We start from the raw sequence: 21094 nt of genomic DNA on the forward strand, positions 1-21094 counted from the left end.
CCAGCTGTACACGGTGTTGGAGATGCCACACCTGGGGTATTGCACACCCTTCTGAACCCCTATTTAACAGAGGATAATCTGACATTGGAGACAGTCCAAGGGAGATTCACTGGGCGAGCGGACCGTCCTGTCACAGCTGAGTAAAAGAGCTAGAGATCTGTATCCCTGGAGTTGAGGGGAATGAGGGGCGATCTCACTGAAGCACATGAGATGCACTGGGGAAAATCAAAAAACCGCAGATGCTGGAAATCTAAAATAAAGCCAGAAAATGCAGGAAAGACTCAGCAGGTCAGACTGATCCGTGGGCAGAGAAACAGAGCCAAGGTTTCAGGATATTCGACCAGGAGAATATTACCGAGAATCGAGGGCCTGAGTTATTGCGAGAGGTTGGCCGGGCAAGGACTTTATTCCTTGGAGTGTAGGAGACGGAGGGCTGACGATAGGTAGAGGTGTATAAAATCGTGAGGGCAATAGATAAGTTGACGCACATAATTTCTTCCCCCAGGGAAGAGGAACTAAAACCTAGGGGGCACACTTCTACGGTCAGAGGTGAAGGATTTAAAAGGGACCTAAGGGGCAACGTCTTCAACCAGAGGGTGGGGGGTAAATGGAACGAGCTGCCAGAGGAAGTGGTACAAAGACAACATTTATAAGACATCAGGATAGGTACATGGATAGGCGGGGTTTAGAGGGATATGGGCCAAATTCGGGCAAAGGGGAGTAGCCTGGTGGACACCATGGTCGGAATGGACGAGTTGGGCCGAAGGGCCCGTGTCCATGCTGCATTACTCTGTGACTCTATTGGATATTGTTTCGTTATTGTCACATGTACCGAGATACAGCGAAAAGTTGTTGTTTGCCTTCCGTCCAGGCAGATCATGCCATGGATAAGTACATCGAGGTGGTGAAAAGAAAAGAGTGCAGAATGTATCCTGACAGACTTAGAACTGATTTTAAAGAGTAGAACGATGATAGTAAGTATAATGAGAGGCTCCGCTGGGGACAGCTCGCAAAGGGTCGCCACGCCCCAGCGCCAGGTTTAGAGGGATTCGGGACCAATACGGGAAAATGGGACCAGCTTAGATGGACATCTTGGTTGGCAGGGACCGGTTGGACCGAAGGGCCTGTTTCCGTGCTCTACGACTCTAAGGACGTTACCGGGACTGGAGGGCTTGAGTTATAAGGAGAGACTGGACAGGCTGGGACTGTTTCCCCTGGAGGCTGAGGGCTGACCTACAGAGGTTGATAACAGCACGATGGGCCGAGGTAAGGAGGGTGGTCACAGTCTCTTTCCCAGGGTATGGAGTCCAGATATATACCAGAGGGCAGAGTTTTAAGGGGACGGGGGAAGGTTTAAGGGGAACCGAGTGGCGAATATACATGGAAGGGGCTGCCAGGGGTGGTGGTAGATCGGGTACAGTTACGATGTTTGGAAGACATGCAGACAGGCGCATGGACAGGAACGGTTTTGGAGATATGGGCCATATCCATGCAAATGAGACTCACTCAGGTCGGCAACCTGGTCGGTATGGACATGGATTCATAGACCAATGAAGCACGGATACAGGCCCTTCGGCCCAATGAGACCATGCCAATCACGGTGCCCACCCAGCGAGTCACGAATCCCTGCGTTCAGTCCATATCCCTCTGAGCCCCGCCCCTCCATGTACCTATCCAAGTGCTCCTTCAGACCCAGTGGGCCAAACGGTCTGTTTCCGTACTGTACAACTTCATGACCTCCACGGGCAGCTCACTGCAGATACCATCTGAGTGTAATTTGGCATTATGGTCAGTACAGATATTGTGGGCCGAAGGGCCTGTTCCGACTGGCCAGTGGACACACACCGCAATATTCGGTTGGAATGATGATCTGAATAATAACTGCGCGGTGCCTTTAAGAGGGGAGTTTCCAGAGCGCTCCCTGGAGTCAGAGGTACCTTGACTGGTTGATTGAAACCAGACCCATCCCCGAGGGTCCCGCGGGAATGCGCGAGGCGGTGGGCGGCGGACCCTGGGCCTGCGGCTGATTGGGACATTCATTGAGTGCGGGTTAAACAGCGCCGGTAGAAAGAGGCGAGTCGGCTCCACAGCCTCACTCACCTGGGAGATTTGGTTTGTTGTGATGGGCGGGCTGCGGGCTGCGGGCTGCGGGCTGCGGGCTGCGGGCTGCGGGCTGCGGGCTGCGGGCTGCGGGCTGCGGGCTGCGGGCTGCGGGCTGTTCAGCGCAGCCGCCTTCTCCCCGCCGATAAATGCTGGCTGTCTCCGCAGCTCCGCAAAGCCTGCGGGTTTACGGGAATTTCGGGCAGCGGGTGTGTGCTGAGAGGCTGCTGCTTTGATGAGGGGAGTGCGGATGTGTCGCCGTGTTTCTATTCACTGGACAATCTTCCCGGTGGGTGTATTCCGGGGCTTGGCCGGCTCCCCGCAATCCGGTAGCACTCGGTTTCCCCGGTCAGTCTGATAACGTTGGGGTTGATAACCCCTCCCCGGAGAAACCGGGTGGTCCTAGTAGCCCCTCCCATCGGGAGACCGTGACCTTAGTAACCGCCCCCTCCACTGGGGGTCGGAATTTAGAGCTTGTCCAGTTCTGGCCGTCTGTGCTGGGGATTCCCCACTGTTTGTATTCCGTCCTGTGGGAGGGTGGCGCCGCCCCTTTGTCCCCGGTGACTTCCCATCGATGGGTCGGGATACTTCGATCACAACCCGTGCGGCAAAGCGCTCATCAACGGGTTTCTGTGGGGCTGGGCAGCATTTGTGTCCCTCCGGTCCCGGGATCCCACCTCCCCCCCCCCCCCCGTGCAGCCACTCACCGCCTTCCATTGCCCCTCCCGCAGTGTGCGACCAAGGACGGGAGGGTCCTGGTCGCTATCTCCAGAGATCTGACGCTGCCTCCTGTAAACCTGAGCACGGTGCATGTGAAGGATGGGTCGGGAGCCGAGTGCCGTCCCACCGCCACCTCTGCAGACACGGTGCTCTTCCAGTTCGCGCTGACCGAGTGTGGCACCGCTCAGCGGGTAGGTATTGAGCCGGGGGCCATGACTGGCGCTCAGCCGGGTGCTGATGGTCTGCTGTCTCCTGTAGATGGACGGAGGGAAGGTGGTGTGTCACGAACCAGCAACAAAAGAAACACACTGAGCATGATTCAGTATTTAAAAACTATTTTATTAATCACTACTTATGATAATACGTAAAATAAAAGTTAAAATGTTAGTATGTTAGAATTCAAAAATGTTCAACCTTGAACGTTAACCCCAAAACTAAACTCGTTGTGTGTGTGTGTGTGACAAAGTCCAAAACTCCCAGTTCAGGAATGGTTCTTAAAGTTCAGTTCCGCAAGCCATAAGGTGAAACACCAGCAAGGGCTTCTTCAACAACCACCGTTGTCTGAAGATAAGACGTAGACGTAGAGAAACATAGAGAGAGTACATACGAAATCCAAATGTTCCACGATAGAACCCAAAGGACACTCCAGTGTTTACTCGGTAGTGACTTCCTCACCCCGAAAAGCATCCGAACCGTGGTCGTCCACACACAAATACCTGTTTCCCTCTACAGGTCAGCAACAAAGTGAACTCCACCGGATTACTTCCAACTTCCATACATGGATTTCAGTGGCAGACACAGTTATTGTTTCTCATCCGTCGATAGAGAAAACAAGCAGGCTGGTGTCTCTCTCCCTTCTCTCTCTCTCTCTTCAACAACGTCCTTACGTCCTTTTATCTTCTATTGACGTAAGCACGCCCCACACACACACACACACACTCTATCTTAAAGGGACTTTCACTGAGTCCGTAACACCTCCCACCTAAAAAAAAATTTATCCCAGGAAAAATTTAACTGCGCATACAGTTAGTAATGTTAATAATTATCATTCCACACAACTACAGACTATCAGATTAGTACAGATACATGTTTCCCATTTAACATCGGGAAAGACAATCAGCAATCACATTGTCTTTACCTTTAATGTGAGTTATCATGAGATCAAACTCTTGCAAAATTAAACTCCAGTTTAACAGCCTTCTGTTCTTGTTTTTGACTCGGCTCAGAAACACCAATGGGTTATGATCTGTATATACAGTCAATGGTTTCTGAGCGGTGCAAACATATACACTGAAATGTTGCAAGGCTAAAACAAGTGACAGTAATTCTTTCTCTATAGTGGAATAATTCTTTTGATGCTCATTAGATTTCTTTGAAAAGTAAGCTACAGGATGGTCAATATCATCAAGGTCACCCTTCTGCAACAACACAGCTCCTGAAGCTTCATCACTGGCATCTACTGCTAATGAAAATGGCTTTTCAAAGTCAGGTGTTTTGAGCACAGGATGGTAGCATAAAATGGCTTTCAGCTTCTCGAATGCTTCTTGACAAGAATCTGTCCAAACAAACTTTACTCCCTTCTTCAGAAGATTAGTTAGGGGAAGAGCAATATCAGCAAAATTTTTACAAAATTTTCGATAATATCCAACCATTCCCAAAAATCTTTTAACAGTCCTCGTACCTGTGGGAATAGGGAACTCAGATATTGCTTGAACTTTTGCCTGAACAGGAGCTTGCTTGCCTTGACCTACAACATAACCAAGATACGTCACAGTGGCATGGCCAAATTTACTTTTAGCCAAGTTAACTGTAAGGTTAGCCTTGGAAAGTCTTTCAAACAACCTTTCTAATGCAGAGATGTGATCTTCCCAAGTATCATTCCCAGTCACTAAGTCGTCAATGTAGGCATCTGTATGTTTTAACCCATGAATCACTGAATTAATCATTCTTTGAAATGTTGCCGGAGCATTTTTCATTCCAAAACATTGTATTCATACAATCCAGAAGGGGTTACAATGGCTGAAATCTCCCTTCCTCTATCTGTTAATGGAACACACCAGTACCCTTTTAATAGGTCAATCTTCGTAAGAAATTTTGCCTTTCCCACTCTGTCTATGCAATCATCCACCCTAGGAATAGGGTAAGCATCTGACTTTGTTACAGCATTCACTTTCCTGTAATCTGTGCAAAATCTAACAGTTCCATCAGGTTTAGGTACAATAACACAGGGCGAACTCCAATTTGAGGTAGAATGTCTAATAATATCATTTTCCAACATGTACTTTAGTTCCTGATCAACAAGTTGACTTTTTTCCACATTCATTCGATATAGGTGTTGTTTGATTGGTTTTGCATCCCCAACATCAACATCATGGGTAATTATCGATGTTCTGTTTGGAACATCTGGGAACAGATATTTAAATTTTAAAATTAATTCTCTCATCTGTTGTTTTTGTGAAACTTGTAAATGGTCCAACTTTGTTTCAAGGTTCTCCAGGATATTTTGGTTTTTTAGTTTCGATGGAACAATATTTGGTCTAAATTGGCCTTCCTCAACATCAATATCAGGCATTCTAGAAACAACCTTTACATCACCCACCAAGGCCACAACTGAATCCCTCTCATAATAAGGCTTTAGCATGTTTACATGACAGAGTTGTGTTTTCTTGCGTCTATATGGTGTTTTGATTATATATGTTAGATCAGTCACTCGAGATTCAATAACATAGGGTCCAGAAAAACGAGATTGCAAGGGATTATTTTGGCTAGGGAAAAATACCAACACCTTTTGCCCCACTGCAAATGTCCTAGGCCGAGCACGTCTATCAAAATATGTCTTCATTCTTATCTGGCTAGTTTTCAAATTCTCTCTCGCTAGCTGGCAGACTCTCTCTAACTGAGTTTTAAATTTTTGGACATGGGGAGGTCTCCATTTCCTCCTTAACACTCCATTTTTGACATAATATCCAATTGGCACTTTTTCCAATCTCCTCACATGAGAGTGCTTTTTCTTTCAATTCTATCAACTCAGGGTCCTTTGTCTGTTCCACCATAAAATCCTTCCTCGACAAAGACAAATCTTTAAATTCAGGCTCCCTATAAGGATGTTGATCCTCCAGTGAAGACAGAAAAGTCTCAGATAAGGCATCATAATTTTCTTCCTGTTTAGGACTGTCACAAGGAACCACATCAGACTGCACCGGACTGTCTGTCTTGGCTAATTCTTTAGCTCTAGCTCGAGTCACCGCACATGATGGGTAAACATCTGGATCATTCTCAGACTCATCAATCCTTGGTTTGGTTGTTAACCATACCACAGGAACAATTTCTCCATCTGTAAGGTCATTTCCCAATAACAAAGAAACTCCTTCCACTGGTAACCTAGGTCTTATCCCTATCTCGACTGGTCCTTCTACGAACTTTGACTTTAAAATCACCCTGTGTAAAGGGACAGATATGGTGTCATCTGTAACGCCTCGTACTAGATTTACCTCACCAGTGTCACTTTCTTCACCAAAATTTAAAACACTGTCCAGCAAGAGAGATTGGCAAGCCCCAGTATCTCTAAGAATTTTCACTGGCACCTGGGGTGACTCATCATTCAGTGAAACAAAACCCTCTGATACATAAGAACAGAATTCCTTTCTCACCTCCTCCAACGTTTCTGCTTTTCCCTCTTGCAAGGACTGATCTTTAACAGCATCTCCTGAACCTTTTTGATTTTTAATTGACTGAAAGCAAGCATTAGACACAGCTTCCTTCCTTTTCTTCAAAAGGGCACAATTAGATATCACATGGCCAGGTTTCTTACAGTAATAACAAGTACGCTCAACAGGTCTCTCCAGCCCTGGCTTCTTTTCATCCTTTCCTTTTTGATTACCTCCCAATTTAATCTCCGGTTTATCTAGATTGCCCTTGTAACTCTTTTGAAAGGTTTTAGGTTGTCCCCATTTGGATTTATGGGTTAAAGCATAATCATCTGCCAACCTAGCAGTTTCTTGTAAAGTTTCCACTGCCTTTTCATTTAAATATGTTGTTAATTCAGCTGGAACACATCTTTTAAAGTCTTCCACTGATATCAATTCTTTCAATTTATCAAAATCCCCATCTACATTTTTAGCCATGTACCATCGTTCAAAACATATTCTCTTTCCATTGGCAAATTCCATATAAGTCTGATCTGCAGATTTCCTCAAGTCTCTAAATTTTTGTCTATAAGCTTCAGGTACCAATTCATAGGCCTTCAACACAGCTTGTTTTACCTTGGTATAATCAGCTGCATCCTCAACAGACAAAGCAGAATAAGCTTTTTGAGCTTTACCTTTAAACACACTCTGTACCATAAGAGCCCATCCTTTCTTTGGCCAGTTTGAACTCACAGCAACCTTTTCAAAATGTTGGAAATACTGATCAACCTGACCTTCCTCAAAAGGAGGGACTAATCGAACCTCCCTGCTGGCTGAAAAACCATCATCAGAATCAGATTCCAAACTCTTATGCTTCATTTGTAACTCATGCTGCCTCTGTTTCTCCTTCTCCTCACTATCCAGCTCCATCCTCTTCAATTCCATCTGCTTCATTGCTAGATCAGCCTCTATCTTCATCTGAGTTATCTCTCGTTCAGCCTCTAATTTATTTTGTTCTCGTTCAGCCTCTATCTTTAACTGGGTTTGCTCTCGTTCAGCCTCTATCTTTGCCAGCTGCACCTGTGCCTCAGAAATTGCTATTTCACTGCCAGGAAACTGTTTTAACACTTCCTTCTCAAACACCTTCTTTTCCACATAATGGCCAGCTATCAGTCTCTGAATATCTGCCTTTCTCATAGACTGCTTTACTTCTGTAAGGTTTAGCCTTGTAGCAATCTTTATCAGATCATCCTTTTTCGCCACCTCCAATCCCTTTTGGGTTGGTGACTCCAAAAATGCCTTAATATCCATTGCTGCTGGTTTCCACACACACAAGCCAATTAAAAAGAATTTATCAGACCTCCCTCAAAAATCTTTGGATTGAATCCCGAACAAATCTCATCGATCTGGGGAACGATCCCAGATGACACTTGTTAATCTTTGGATTGGATCCGGACGAGCCCCCAATTTTGTCACGAACCAGCAACAAAACACACTGAGCATGATTCAGTGTTAAAAACTATTTTATTAATCACTACTTCTGATAATATGTAAAATAAAAGTAAAAATGTTAGTATGTTAGAATTCAAAAATGTTCAACCTTGAACGTTAACCCCAAAACTAAACTCTTCGTGTGTGTGTGTGACAAAGTCCAAAACTCCCAGTTCAGGAATGGTTCTTAAAGTTCAGTTCCGCAAGCCATAAGGTGAAACATGAGCAAGGGCTTCTTCAACAACCACCGTTGTCTGAAGATAAGACGTAGACGTAGAGAAACATAGAGAGAGTACATACGAAATCCAAATGTTCCACGATGGAACCCAAACGACACTTCAGTGTTTACTCGGTAGTGACTTCCTCACCCCAAAAAGCATCCGAACCGTGGTCGTCCACACACAAATATCTGTTTCCTTCTACAGGTCAGCAACAAAGTGAACTCCACCGGATTACTTCCAACTTCCATACATGGATTTCAGTGGCAAACACAGTTATTGTTTCTCATCCATCGATAGAGAAAACAAGCAGGCTGGTGTCTCTCTCCCTTCCCTCTCTCTCCTTCTTCTTCTTCTGACTCCTTCAACAACGTCATTACGTCCTTTATCTTCTATTGACGTAAGCACGCCCCCCACACACATACACACACACTCTCTATCTTAAAGGGACTTTCACTGAGTCCGTACCAGGCGTATGAAACGGACGTGTTGGGGCAGTTTGAGATCTTGGATGGAGTTTTGGGCTCGTTGAGCCGGGACAGTCCCTTCAGGTGAGTGTGGGAGCACCTTGAGCGGGGAGCGGAGGTGAGGCGCGGCATTGTGCAGCCGTGTCCGTTCTCTTGCAGGCTCCATGTGCAGTGCAGTTACAAGGGAAACCAGGAGTCCGAGCTACAGGTGACGCCCCGTGTTTACACCCTGTCTCTGCCACTGAGGCCGGCCTCCTGCGTCTGGAGCTGAGAATAGCGAGAGGTAGTGAGTGCTCGCTGATGCCTAATGTCCAACTGACGGCTCCCTGCAAATAGTGGCGGTGCTTCACCTTTCTCTGCAGATGGCGGCTACCGGAGCTGGTACGCGGCCGGTGACTATCCCATCGTGAGTGTGCTGCGGGACCCCGTGTTCGTGGAGGTTCGTGTCCTGAACCTCAACGACCCGTCCCTTGTGCTGGTTCTCAATGAGTGCTGGGCAACCCGCGGGCCCGAGCCGTATTCGGGGCTCCGCTGGGATCTCCTGGTGGATAGGTGAGGGCCGGGAACTGTGGAGGGGCGGTGAAGGAGGGGCCCGCTGTGACGTTCCGCCCGGTGCCTTTCCCCATTGACCCTCTTTCCCCCCTCCCCATCTTCCTCTGTTCCAGGTGCCCGTTTGCTGGCGACAACTACAAAACCCGCCTGGTCCCGGTGGGCGCCGCTTCCCATCTGCGCTTCCCAACGCACCACAAGCGGTTTGTAGTCAGCACTTTCGCTTTCTGGGACCGGGTGTCGGCCCGGGCTCTGAGCGGGGAGGTGAGTTTCCTGCAGTGTTTCTCCGGCGCTCACTGGTCTGAGCTGCTTTCGCGGGTGTGGGTGAGGGCAGGTCGGCCCCTGTTCCCCACTGAGCGGAGAAGCATTGATCTCCTGCCTGTGGCCGAGGCATTGACCATCCCGTTGTCTCCCTTCCAGGTTTACTTTCACTGCAGAGCTGAGGTTTGCTCTCCCTCCGCCCGAGACAACGGCACGGCTCCCTGCAGCCCCATTGAGTACCCGTTTTCCCCCTCCACTGACCCCCCCGCCCCGAGATTCCTCGGGTGGGAGTTGATGACCCGTTTATTGCCCGTCCCTATTTACCCCTGACTGTGGTAAAGGCCGCAGTTCACCCGACGACGGTGCTCCCACAGGTCTGTTGGGTGGGAGTTGCAGGGACTCAACCGACGACGTGTGAAAAGCGAAATTTCCATATCGGGACGCCGTTGGACAAAGGGAATGTTACCAGTGCTGGTGGCGTTGCCCTGCACCTGCTGCTCCCGCTTTCTAGTTCTGGACTCATTCTCCTGGGAAAACGACTTTGATTTTCACCAACTCTGCCCCCTCGTGATTTTGTAAACCTCAGTTCACCCGTCGTCCTCGGATGCTCCAGTATCACATGTCCCAACGTCTCCTGATAACCCAAACCATCATCGCCGTGAATCCTATCCTGCTCCCGTTCGGGTGACATCGCGACCATTGCATCCTACAGCTGGGCGACCAGAACTGTCCACACTCCTAGCGTGGTCTCCACGACGCCCAGTACAGTTGTGCCATGTAGTCCCAACTCCCTTCGGTGCCCGGACTAATGAAGGCAAGCACCGTCTTCACCCTTTCGTGTGTCACCACTTCAATGGTGCGTTGAGGGAGGGGGATCCCGGTGAAACATGTGGAAAAAGACACGTGGGGTATCTGCACCAGCCTTGTCCAGGGTTAAACGGGTCTTTCCCCCACCCGGAGAATAGACTGACGGTGGTCTCACCAACATAGGCCAACTCCGCATCACCATTGATCTCTTCCCCACCCCCCCCCCCCTCCCGCCCCAGAGAGACGAAGAAGCGCCGAGGAGCGGGTTGGGACCTTGGTGACGGCTGCTGGGCCCATCATTCTCCTGGAAGATGAGGAGCGCTTGCCCGCTGGACTCCACCAGCGGGACGGAGGTAAAGGAGGTGACTGCAACTGGCGAGTGCGCGAGTACCTGGAGCCGCTGTAACCCTGTCCTGTCCCCACAGGTGCTGCTGCTGTTTCTCCGTCCCGTGTCCTTCCTGGAGTGGCGGCTGGGGCAGCGTTGCTCTCCGTGGTCCTGCTGGTCGGCGCTGTGGCTTTGTGGGAACAGGAGGCGGGTGTCAGGGCGGTCTCCGAGGGCAGCTCCCTGGAACTGCAGGTGTCTGTTGGAGAATAAACTGCTGTTGTGGCTGAGATCCACTCTCCGGAGGCTCTTTATTTCCCTGGGCTTTGTTCTCCTTTCCAGCGGGTGGTTGGGTTGCTGGGGTTTGGCATAGCTGGCTGCGTCTGTAACTGGTCACCGCTCTTTTTCCCCGTTGCGAATGTGGAACTAGAAACGGTGGGGTGGGGGTTAATCATGTTGGAGTTGGTCACTGGGAAATGCCTGGGAAAATGGGATTGTCAGCGGGCCGAATAGCCTCCCATGTCAGTAAATGTTTCGTGACTGACCCCTGAAGTCCCTGCAGGACCGAGTTTACTTCTGAGTGAGGAACAGTTTGTAGATGGACGGGGGCAGTGACCTCAGTGAAGGAGTCCTTTCAAGTTGTGTGAAGTGATGCAGAACTCCGTAGAGGAAACGTGTTCCCCGTCACTGACAGGGGAAATAAAGCTGGCTCCCTCCGAGTCCCCGGCGACATGAGAGGAATATGTCGGGTATAAACAAAACCGTGATATCGGCATCCACAGTGAGCGACGTTAACTGGGCCCAGTCCGGGTCTCGCAGTTCTCCTGCATTCCCCAGCGGGCCCAGTTAGTGGGACGGCCACAGGACTGTTCAGGGAAATGGGGCAGTGAGGGACAGTTCAGAATGCTTGTCCTATCTCTACCAGCTCTTTGGGGCCCTGGTTCCATAAACCCACCTCCCTTCTCTCCCCGCCCCCTCCTTTCAGTTTAGACACCTGTCTGTCAGAAATCCTTCAGTATTTCTCTCTCGTCTTGAACCTCCGTCCGTCAGTTTTAGCCTCCTCTACACGGAAGGAACAGACTCTGGCCGTCTACGGTATCGATGTCCCTCGTAATTTGGAATCCTCCAAGCTGATCCTGAACATCTCTCACTCCAGGGCAACCCTTGCCATCCATTCCAGAAAACATCCTTGTGAATACTTTCTCCAGTTTCAAACACTACCACGTCTTTCTCATAGTGTAGCGAGCAGACGAGCGCACGGTATTCCATGAGTGCCCAAACCAATGTCTCGTACAGCTGCAACATGTTCCAATGATGCACTTAATACGCCTGCCAATGGAGGCAGCGTTCAGCTCAACACACAACATAAGAAATAATAGCAGGAGTAGACCATCGAGCCTGCTCCGCCATTCAATAAGATCATTGCTGATCTGGCGGTGGACTCGTATCCACTGACCCGCCTTTTCCCATTAACCCTTAATCCCCTACCATGCAAAAATCTGTGTCGTAAACATATTTACTGAGGTAACATCTGCTTCTTTCGGCAGAGAATTCCACAGATACACTATTCTTTGGGGGGGGGGGGGGAGGGGGTGAAGGTAGGGAAGCAGATCCGTCCAAAATCAATTCCCCGAACCTTCAGGCTATGCCCACTAGTTTAGCTTCACCTACCAGTGGCAACCACTTTCCTGCCTCTCATCTATTCCTTTCACAATTTTGTGTTTCTGTAAGATCCCCTCTCATTCTTCTGAATTTCAACAAGTATAGTCATATGTGACTTAATCGTCCTCACAAGCTAACCCCTCATCTCCGAAATCAACCTGGTGAACCTCCTCTGCACCGCCTCCAAAGCCAGTATATCTTTCCTCAAGTAAGGAGACCAGAACTGCACGCAGTACTCCAGGTGCACCCTCACCAGTACCCTGTACAGTTGCAGCATAACCTCCTTGCTCTTAAATCGAAACTCTCAGACAGTGAAGGGCAACGTAGATTTTCTTTCCCGATAACCTCTCCCCTGCAAACCAATCCATGTGATTCATGCAGAAGCTCTCCCAAGACCCTGCGCATAACAGCATTCAGCAATCTTTCACCATTTCAGTAATAATCTGATATCCTATCTTTACTTCTGAAACGGATAACCTAGTATTTAACAATGTTGTACTCCATCTGCCAGACCACTGCCCACTCATTAACCGATCTATATCTCTGCATCCTCTGCACAATTTGCTTTTCAGGGCTTTGACCTTGCACCCCAGCATCTCTCTTGTCAATGCTTCCAGGTCCCTGCTGTTTACTGTATTTGCCTCGTCAGCAGTAGATGACCCTAAATGCACCACGTCAAACTTCTTTTGCCCAATCTTCTAGCTTCGCTTTGTCCCTCCGTATCCTTGAACATACATTGGCTACTCAACTCCACCAACCTTCATGGCTCATGTAAACGTGCCGATCAGACCACAGGCATTCTCATCCACATCATTCAACGGATGATGAACAACGAAAGTTCCAGCACCGATTCCTGTGGACACCACTAACTGCAGAATTCCCGTCAGAACTACCATCCCTCTCTGATTGAGATGAGAATCTGCTTCCCTACCCCCACCCCCACAGAACAGTGTATCTGTGGAATTCTCTGCCCAAAGAAGCAGTGGAGATGACCTCAGTAAAAATGTTTAAGACACAGAGAAAATTGCCCCAGCAATCTCCTCCGTCGCTTCCCATTAACACCCTGCTCTACGTTTCCCCAAGCGCTGGGGATGTGTCCACTTTAATGAGTCAGGAACTCTATAACACTTCCTGGCCATTCAAGTTCTCCTGGAATTCCCGCTGTTCAAAATTGGGACAATCCTGTTTTACTGTCGGTGAAGTCTCTGATCCCTAGGATTATCTCAGTAAATCTCTTTTGCAGTGAGGCCCTCGCCTAATGTGCAGCCCAGGGCTGGACCCCACTCCGAGTGTGGTTGACCACTGATCGTTTCCTTGCCCCTCTTCCCAGGTGTAACCGCTCTCACTTTGTCCGAATCAGAAAACTGCAGGTCCGGAAGTGGGAAAATGGAAAGAGAAAGTGCTGGAAAACTCGGCGGATGTGGAGCATCTGTGGGAGAGACACATAACCTGTCGGCTCGGGAGAAGGAGATTAATGGATTCGTTGCTTTACAGTGAGACAGCACGGAAACAGGCCCAACTCATCCATGCTGAGCCAGTCCCATTGTCCTGCATGTGGCCCGTGTCCCTCTAAAACCTTCCTACCCACGGATCTGTCCAAATATGATTCATCCATTGTAACTGGACCAGCCTCTATCAATTCCCCTGGCAACCCACCACCCTCTGTGTGAAGAGCTGCCTCACACAGCCCCCGCCCCGCCCCCCACCGCCACCTCAGGTCCACGGTGGAAACGTCTGTGGCCGTTCACCTGATCTGTGACTTTATAAACCTGCAGGAGGACCACCTCGGCCTCCTTCACTCAGGGAAAACAGTCCCAGCCTGTTCATCCTCTCCTTACAACTCAAGTCTCCGGTCCAGCCAACATGTTTGTGAATCTTTGCTGCATCCTCTCTAGTTTCATGACATACTTCCGATAACATGGTGACCAGGCCTGCACACAATACCCCAACACCGTCCCATCCACCGACTGGTACACCTGTAACATGGCGTCGCAACTCCCTACGTCGGAACTGAAATATAACAAGTCGCGGGGAAGGTAGGGGAGGGCGGTAGGTGGACAGAGAAATCCCCTTCAATAGGGTGAGCTAGTGGTGCAGTGAAGCTTTATTCTGTGTAATGTGTCGCTCATGTCCCGTTGTCTGTGTCATGTTCTACAGCCTGACTGTGCAGAGGAAGAGGAAATGTGATATTCAGAATAAAAGGCGACTCCCTGTGCAAACAGCTGGAGAAACAGAGCAAGAGAAACGGTAGTCCAGACTATTGTTTCTTGTGTCTGGGTGACAACTGGCTATTTCCCTCCGCCCGCCATCCTTATTTCCGTGTTTCTGTATAGTCAGTCCATACGCCTTTACACAGACTGTACTACATTGGCAACACATCACACACACAGGGAGGCAACGGTTCGCGTGTCCGTTGTACACTTCACTCGCGTCATAGAACAAACTCCTCAATCCACTGGTTCCTGTTGTGGAGCTGATCGTCCATCCAAACTGCATTGTTGAATTAGCTGGAAATACTGTGGAAACACATTTATTCCTACCACCCTGTGCCCAGCCCGCCTCCCCTCTTTTGTCCACCTATCACTGCTCTGCTTTTCCCCCCTATATATTGGGCTTCCCCTTTTCCAATCTTCAGTCCTGAAGAAGGGTCCTGACCCGAAACGTTGACCGTCTGCTTTTCTCCACGGATGCTGCCTGGCCCGCTGAGTCCCTCCAGCATCATCGTGGTTTTCGTAGAGATTGCAGCATCTGCAGTCCTTTGTTTCTCTTTCATTCCTACGCACTGTTTGGCAGTGGTTGCAGTGGAATTGGATTTTCAGAAGGCTATTGCTGAAGTCTCAATGAAGTGAGTCACAACTACTGTTCTTGGTATTGGAGTGACATACTTGCCTGGATGGAAAACTGATCCCTCCCTATCTGCTTAACTGGACATATTCCGAGAAATCTGCAGCTGATTAGTCAAACACAATGTTCCTTTCATACATCTGTGCTGACCTGCTCAGTCCTGAGACTCTTCACAACCCGTTCGGAAACATGACCTGTCCAAGGACCTCCTCCATTCCCTGAGTGAGAAACAATGTTCCAACCTAATTACTGAACCTGCACACGAGCCTCTTGTGAAACGTATATCCGCGCACAGCGAGCGATCCCTCTGCAATTCCCAACCACTTCGATAATTTTTTTTGTTTTACAGCCAATGTTGTTCAGTAATGACGTTTAGAAATAGGAATCTCCTGCCTTTACCCGTCTGTTTGTGACCCCAGTTCACTTGTAACCGCCTCCCCATCTCAGGAGCAATTGGAGACGGACAATAAATGCCAGGGATGTGCACATCCCCTGAATAAACCTTTCTCCCTCGTAGGAATATTCCCAGTCTCTCCCTGAACCATCTCCTCTTTACTTCAAATGATCTCACTGCCAATATGATTCCCTAACCTGGGCCAGACCTGTGCTCATTCCATTAACCAGGCCCTACTCCAGCTGACAAAGTTAACCCCAGGGTGTTCCATTCCCCCTGCCAGAGCTGACCCAATCCTTGGTCCCGGTGATTGCTGTTCTCCAAATGCACCCCAGTGATACACGCACCAGGTGACCCGGCTCATTCACCAGAAAAAAGACCGCCAGAAAAAAGTCGGGCCATGTCCCGTCCCCACCCCCCGTCTTTGGACCTGAAATATCCGGACAGGGAGAATCTGCTGGACACACGTCAAATTTAAAGACACAGGAATTTCTCCCGATGCAGGAATCTGGAGCAATACACGAAAAGTGCTGGAGGAACTCAGCAGGTCAGGCAGCATCCATGGAGGGAAATAAACAGTCGACGTTTCGGGCAGAGACCCTTCATCAGGGCTGGAAAGCAAGAGGGCAGAAGCCAGAATAAGACGGTCGGGGCAGTCTTCAAAATTACCCCCATCACCACTCTGGCAGTCCGACACATTCCACATTTGTGAACCAGCCCAGTCTGTCACTGAAACCAGCCTCTCCTGCATTGACTCCGTCTGCACTTGCCGCTGTGTCGGGAAATCAGCCAACACAATCCAGGAGCCTTCCTCATCACTTCCTCCCTTTTCCACCCGGCAGAAAATACAAACGCTTGAAAACATGTCCCACCAGGTTCAAGAACAGCTTCATCACGCTGGTATAAGACGCTTGAACGGACATCGAATGATAAAGATGAACTCTTGATCTCTCAATCTATCTCATCGTTGCCCTCGCACCATAATTTGCTCGGTGCATTGCACATTCTCTGTAGCTGTAACACCATATTCTCTTTCCTTGTGGACCTACCTCGATGTGGGAGGAAAGGGGAGCACCCGGGAGAGCGGAGAACGTGCAAGCTCCACACAGAGCATCCGAGGTCAGGATGCAACGCGGGTCCCTGGAGCTGGCGAACAGAGAAGGCGGCTCAGAGAGTGTCGGAGCCTCGGCGTAATGGGGCCGGGAGCAGGGAGCACGGTTACACGGAGAGATTACAGACGGTGCTGCTGTTCTCCGCATTGTAGAGGGACGAAAGGGGAGCTCAGCCTCACGGGGGTTATTGACAGAGTAGATGGGAAGCAGGTGATCCCCGGACAGGAGGTTGGGGAGACCGGGCAGGGAATGTCCGAAAATCCAAGGGGAAGATGAGATATTTCCCCCGCACAGATGTGATGATCTGAAAGGCGCCTTCTGTGAGGATGTCATGGAGAGATTGTAGCAGAGTTGTGCAGCACATTCGGCCCACTGCGTCTCTGCCGACCATGATGTCTATCTGTACTGGTCAGCGTCATTTCCATATCCCACGCTGCCCTGCCCACAAGTACCTGTCCAGATGCTTCTCCACTGTTGTGACTGTTCCTGCCTCCACCTCCTCTGACAGCTCATTCCAGATACGGACTGCACTTTGTGTGAACATTTTACCCTTCGGACCCCCTTTAATTTCTGCGGGTGGTAGCAGCCTTTCCCCTCAGCCAAGGCTGCGTCTGCCCAATGGACACAGACCCCGCAATATTCGGTTGGAATTATGAGCTGAATAATAACTGCGCGGTTACTTTAAGAGGAGAGTTTCCGGAGCGCTCGCTGGAGCCAGAGGTACCTTGGTTGATTGAAACCAGATCCATCCCCGAGGGTCCCGCGGGAATGTGCGAGGCGGTGGGCGGCGGACCCTGGGCCTCCGGCTGATTGGGACATTCATTGAGTGCGGGTTAAACAGCGCTGGTAGAAAGAGGGCGAGTCGGCTCCACAGCCTCACTCACCCGGGAGGGTTGGCTTGTTGTGATGGCTAGGCTGCGGGCTCTGGGTTTGGTTTTTGTTGCGCTCTGTGCAGCGCAGCCGCCCTCTCGCCTTCTCCCCGCCGATAAATGCTGGCTGTCTCCGCAGTTCCGCAAAGCCTGCGGGTTTACTGGGATTTACGGCAGCGAGTGTGTGCTGAGAGGCTGCTGCTTTGATGAGGGGAGTGCGGATGTGCCGCCGTGTTTCTATTCCCTGGACAATCTTCCCGGTGGGTGTATTCCCGTCCCGCCTGTGTTCCGGGACTTGGCCTGTTTCCCCGAACAGTCCACAACGTTGGGGTTGCTAACCTCCTTCCCCGGAGAAACCTGGTGGTCCTGGAGCCCCTCCCATCGGGAGACTGTGACCTTGGTAACTGTCCCCTTCACTGAGGGACGGAATTTGGAGTTTGTCCAGTTCTGGCCGTCTGTGCTGGGGATTCCCCACTGTTTGTATTCCGTCCTGTGGGAGGGCTGCACCGGGAGCCCTTGGTCCGACTGACGCCGCCCCTTTGGCTCCGGTGACTACCCAACGATGGGTCGGGACATCTCGGTCACAACACATGCGGCAAGAAGGAGCTAGTCAATGGGTTTCTGTGAGATGGGGACTGGGGTGGGCTGGAAACTGTAACATGGGCGGCAGGGTTTGTGTCCTTCCGGTCCCGGGACCCTACCTTCCCCGTGCAGCCACTCACTACCTCCCATTGCCCCTCCCGCAGTGTGCACCAAGGACGGGCAGGTCCTGGTCGCTATCTCTAGAGATCTGACGCTGCCTCCTGTAAACCTGAACACGGTACATGTAAAGGATGGGTCCGGAGCCGAGTGCCGTCCCACCGCCGTTTCTGCAGACACGGTGCTCTTCCAGTTCGCGCTGACCGAGTGTGGCACCGCTCAGCGGGTAGGTACTGGGCCGGGGGCCATGACTGGCGCTCAGCCGGGTGCTGATGGTCTGCTGTCTCCTGTAGATGGACGGAGGGAAGTTGGTGTATGAAACGGACGTGTTGGGGCAGTTTGAGATCTTGGATGGAGCTTTGGGCTCGGTAAGCCGGGACACACCCTTCAGGTGAGTGTGGGAGCACCTTGAGCGGGGAGCGGAGGTGAGGCGCTGCATTGTGCAGCCGTGTCCGTTCTCTTGCAGGCTCCATGTGCAGTGCAGTTACAAGGGAAACCAGGAGTCCGACCTACAGGTGACGCCCCGTGTTTACACCCTGTCTCCGCCACTACCTGCCACTAAGGCCGGCCTCCTGCGTCTGGAGCTGAGAATAGCGAGAGGTAGTGAGTACTTGCTGATGCCTAATGTCCAACTGAGGGCTCCCTGCAAATAGTGGCGGTGCTTCATCTTTCTCTCTGCAGATGGCGGCTACCGGAGCTGGTACGTGGCCGGTGACTATCCCATCGTGAGTGTGCTGCGGGACCCCGTGTTCGTGGAGGTTCGTGTCCTGAACCGCAACGACCCGTCCCTTGCGCTGGTTCTCAATGAGTGCTGGGCGACTCCCGGGCCCGAGCCGTATTCAGGGCTCCGCTGGGACATCCTGGTGGACAGGTGAGGGGCGGGGATCGTGGGGAGTTTGGTGAGGGAGGGGGCCGCTGTGACGCTCCACCCGGTGCCTTTCCCCATTGCCCCCCCCCCCCCCCCCTCCACCTTCCTCTGTTCCAGATGCCCATTTGCTGGTGACAACTACAAAACCCGCCTGGTCCCGGTGGGCGCCGCTTCCCATCTGCGCTTCCCAACGCACCACAAGCGGTTTGTAGTCAGCACTTTCGCTTTCTGGGACCGGGTGTCGGCCCGGGCTCTGAGTGGGGAGGTGAGTTTCCTGCAGTGTTTCTCCGGCGCTCACTGGTCTGAGCTGCTTCCCCGGGTGTGGGTGAGGGCCGGTCGGCCCCTGTTCCCCACTTAACGGAGAAGCATTGATCTCCTGGCTGGGGCCGAGGCACTGACCTGTTGTCTCCCTTCCAGGTTTACTTCCACTGCAAAGCTGAGGTTTGCTCTCCCTCCGCCCGAGACAACTGCACGGCTCCCTGTAGCCCCAGTAAGTACCCGGCGTCCGAAATTTCGCTGGTGAGTCACTGACCAGAACGTGTTTATTGCCAGTCCTTATTTTCCTTTGACGGTGGTGAACGGCTCGGGTGTTCCCACAGGCCTGTTTGGTGGGGGGTTGCAGGGATTAGACCCACAGTGTGTGAATGGCAATACTTCCAACTCGGGACATCCAAGTTGCCCCTATTTGTCGATGGTGGTACTTTCCCCTGCACCTGCGGCTCATACCTTCCGGTTATCGACGCCAACGTTCACCTGTGTGCCTCGTGATTTTGTGAACACCTCGGGCCAACCATGAGCCTCCTGCACTTCAGGGTCAAGTCCCCGCCTCTATTTGTAGCCAAAACCATGATTGTGGTGAATCCCACCGTCTACTTGTATAGGTTTAACTTGACTGTCTCAAATCCTGCACTCAATGCACTGAGAACGGTGAAAAACGCCTTCCCCACTCTGCCTACCTGCGTTGCTACTCTTGAGCATTTGGGGAGGGATTCCCCTTTGAACTGGAGGCCCACAGTCACCCGAGAAATCGGCGCATCTGCAGCCTCGCCCTTTCCCAAGTCTGTGCCGTTAAACGGGTCTTTCCCTGCCCCCCCCCCCCCCGAGACGAGATTGACCTTAGTCCCGCCAGCTTTGCTTCACCCTTGACTTTCCCTTCCTCCCTCCCCAGAGAAACGAAGAAGCGTCAAGGAGCAGGCTGGGACCTTGGTGACGGCTGCTGGGCCCATCATTCTCCTGGAAGACGAGGAGGGCTTGCCCGCTGGACTCCACCCGCGGGATGGAGGTAAGGGAGGTGCCTGCAACTGGCGAGTGCGCGAGTACCTGGAGCCGCTGTAACCCTGTCCTGTCCCCACAGGTGCTGCTGCTGTTTCTCCGTCCCATGTCCTTCCTGGAGTGGCGGCCGGGGCAGCGCTGCTCTCCGTGGTCCTGCTGGTCGGCGCTGTGGCTTTGTGGAAACAGGAGGCCGGTGTCAGGGCGGCCTCCGAGGGCAGCTCCCTGGAACTGTAGGTCTGTTAGATAATAAACTGCTGTTGTGGCTGAGATCCGCTCTCCGGAGGCTCTTTATTCCCCTGGGATTTGCTCCCCTTTCCAGCGGGTAGATGGGTTGCTGGGGTTCCTGTGTGGCAGGAATGCGAGTGTTCTTCACATAGGTGCCTGAAAACAAGAGTCCATATGTAACAGGAGGGTGTTGTTTATCACCTTTCAATTGAAGCAAAGAAACCGCAGGCGGAACTCAGCGGGTCGACCAGCGTCTGTGGAGGGGGAGGGATAGCCGATGGTTCCGGTCCAAACACTTCTCCAGGACTGAGCTGGAGGCAGGAGTAATGACGTCTTTTAATTCTGTTGGTCCTTGATCGCTCCTTCAGTATTGCGGAGAATCCTGTCTCCTTTCTCTTCCCGCCGCACCCCCCCCCCCCCCAAAAAAAAATCACTCTTCCTGTCAAAGGGAAGCAGAAGGTTCACTGGACTGGTTTCAGGATGTGGCCTTTGGTCTGTCAGGTGACTGGACACGTGGAAGTGTATCCAGCTAGGTGTCTTGTGGCTGTGTTCACTCGATGCTTAGTGATGTGGTTCTGGCCATTAATG

The 21094-nt window shown here is 51.1% G+C and overlaps 1 protein-coding gene across 1 annotated transcript; it reads left to right on the forward strand.

Moving 5' to 3' along the window:
* The first annotated feature begins 17479 nt into the window (after nt 1-17479).
* LOC127570690 (zona pellucida sperm-binding protein 4-like) lies at nt 17480-20535 on the forward strand. Its single transcript, XM_052016471.1, has 9 exons — nt 17480-17702; nt 18189-18367; nt 18435-18532; nt 18608-18741; nt 18823-19012; nt 19127-19274; nt 19427-19499; nt 20178-20291; nt 20364-20535. The coding sequence occupies exons 1-9, from the start codon at nt 17480-17482 to the stop codon at nt 20513-20515; spliced, it is 1311 nt and encodes a 436-aa protein (XP_051872431.1). The 3' UTR covers nt 20516-20535.
* Nucleotides 20536-21094: the final 559 nt, after the last annotated feature.

The sequence above is a fragment of the Pristis pectinata genome, chromosome 5 (assembly GCF_009764475.1).
Source record: "Pristis pectinata isolate sPriPec2 chromosome 5, sPriPec2.1.pri, whole genome shotgun sequence".
NCBI classification, from domain to species: Eukaryota; Metazoa; Chordata; class Chondrichthyes; order Rhinopristiformes; family Pristidae; genus Pristis; species Pristis pectinata.

What these genes read in the sequence shown, in the direction of transcription:
- LOC127570690 (XM_052016471.1), top strand. Translation starts at nt 17,480, where the DNA reads ATGGCTAGGCTGCGGGCTCTGGGTTTGGTTTTTGTTGCGCTCTGTGCA. An exon ending in AGTGTGGCACCGCTCAGCGG is followed by an intron (nt 18,368 to 18,434) that starts GTAGGTACTGGG and finishes TGTCTCCTGTAG; the next exon opens with ATGGACGGAGGGAAGTTGGT. An exon ending in GGAGCTGAGAATAGCGAGAG is followed by an intron (nt 18,742 to 18,822) that starts GTAGTGAGTACT and finishes TTCTCTCTGCAG; the next exon opens with ATGGCGGCTACCGGAGCTGG.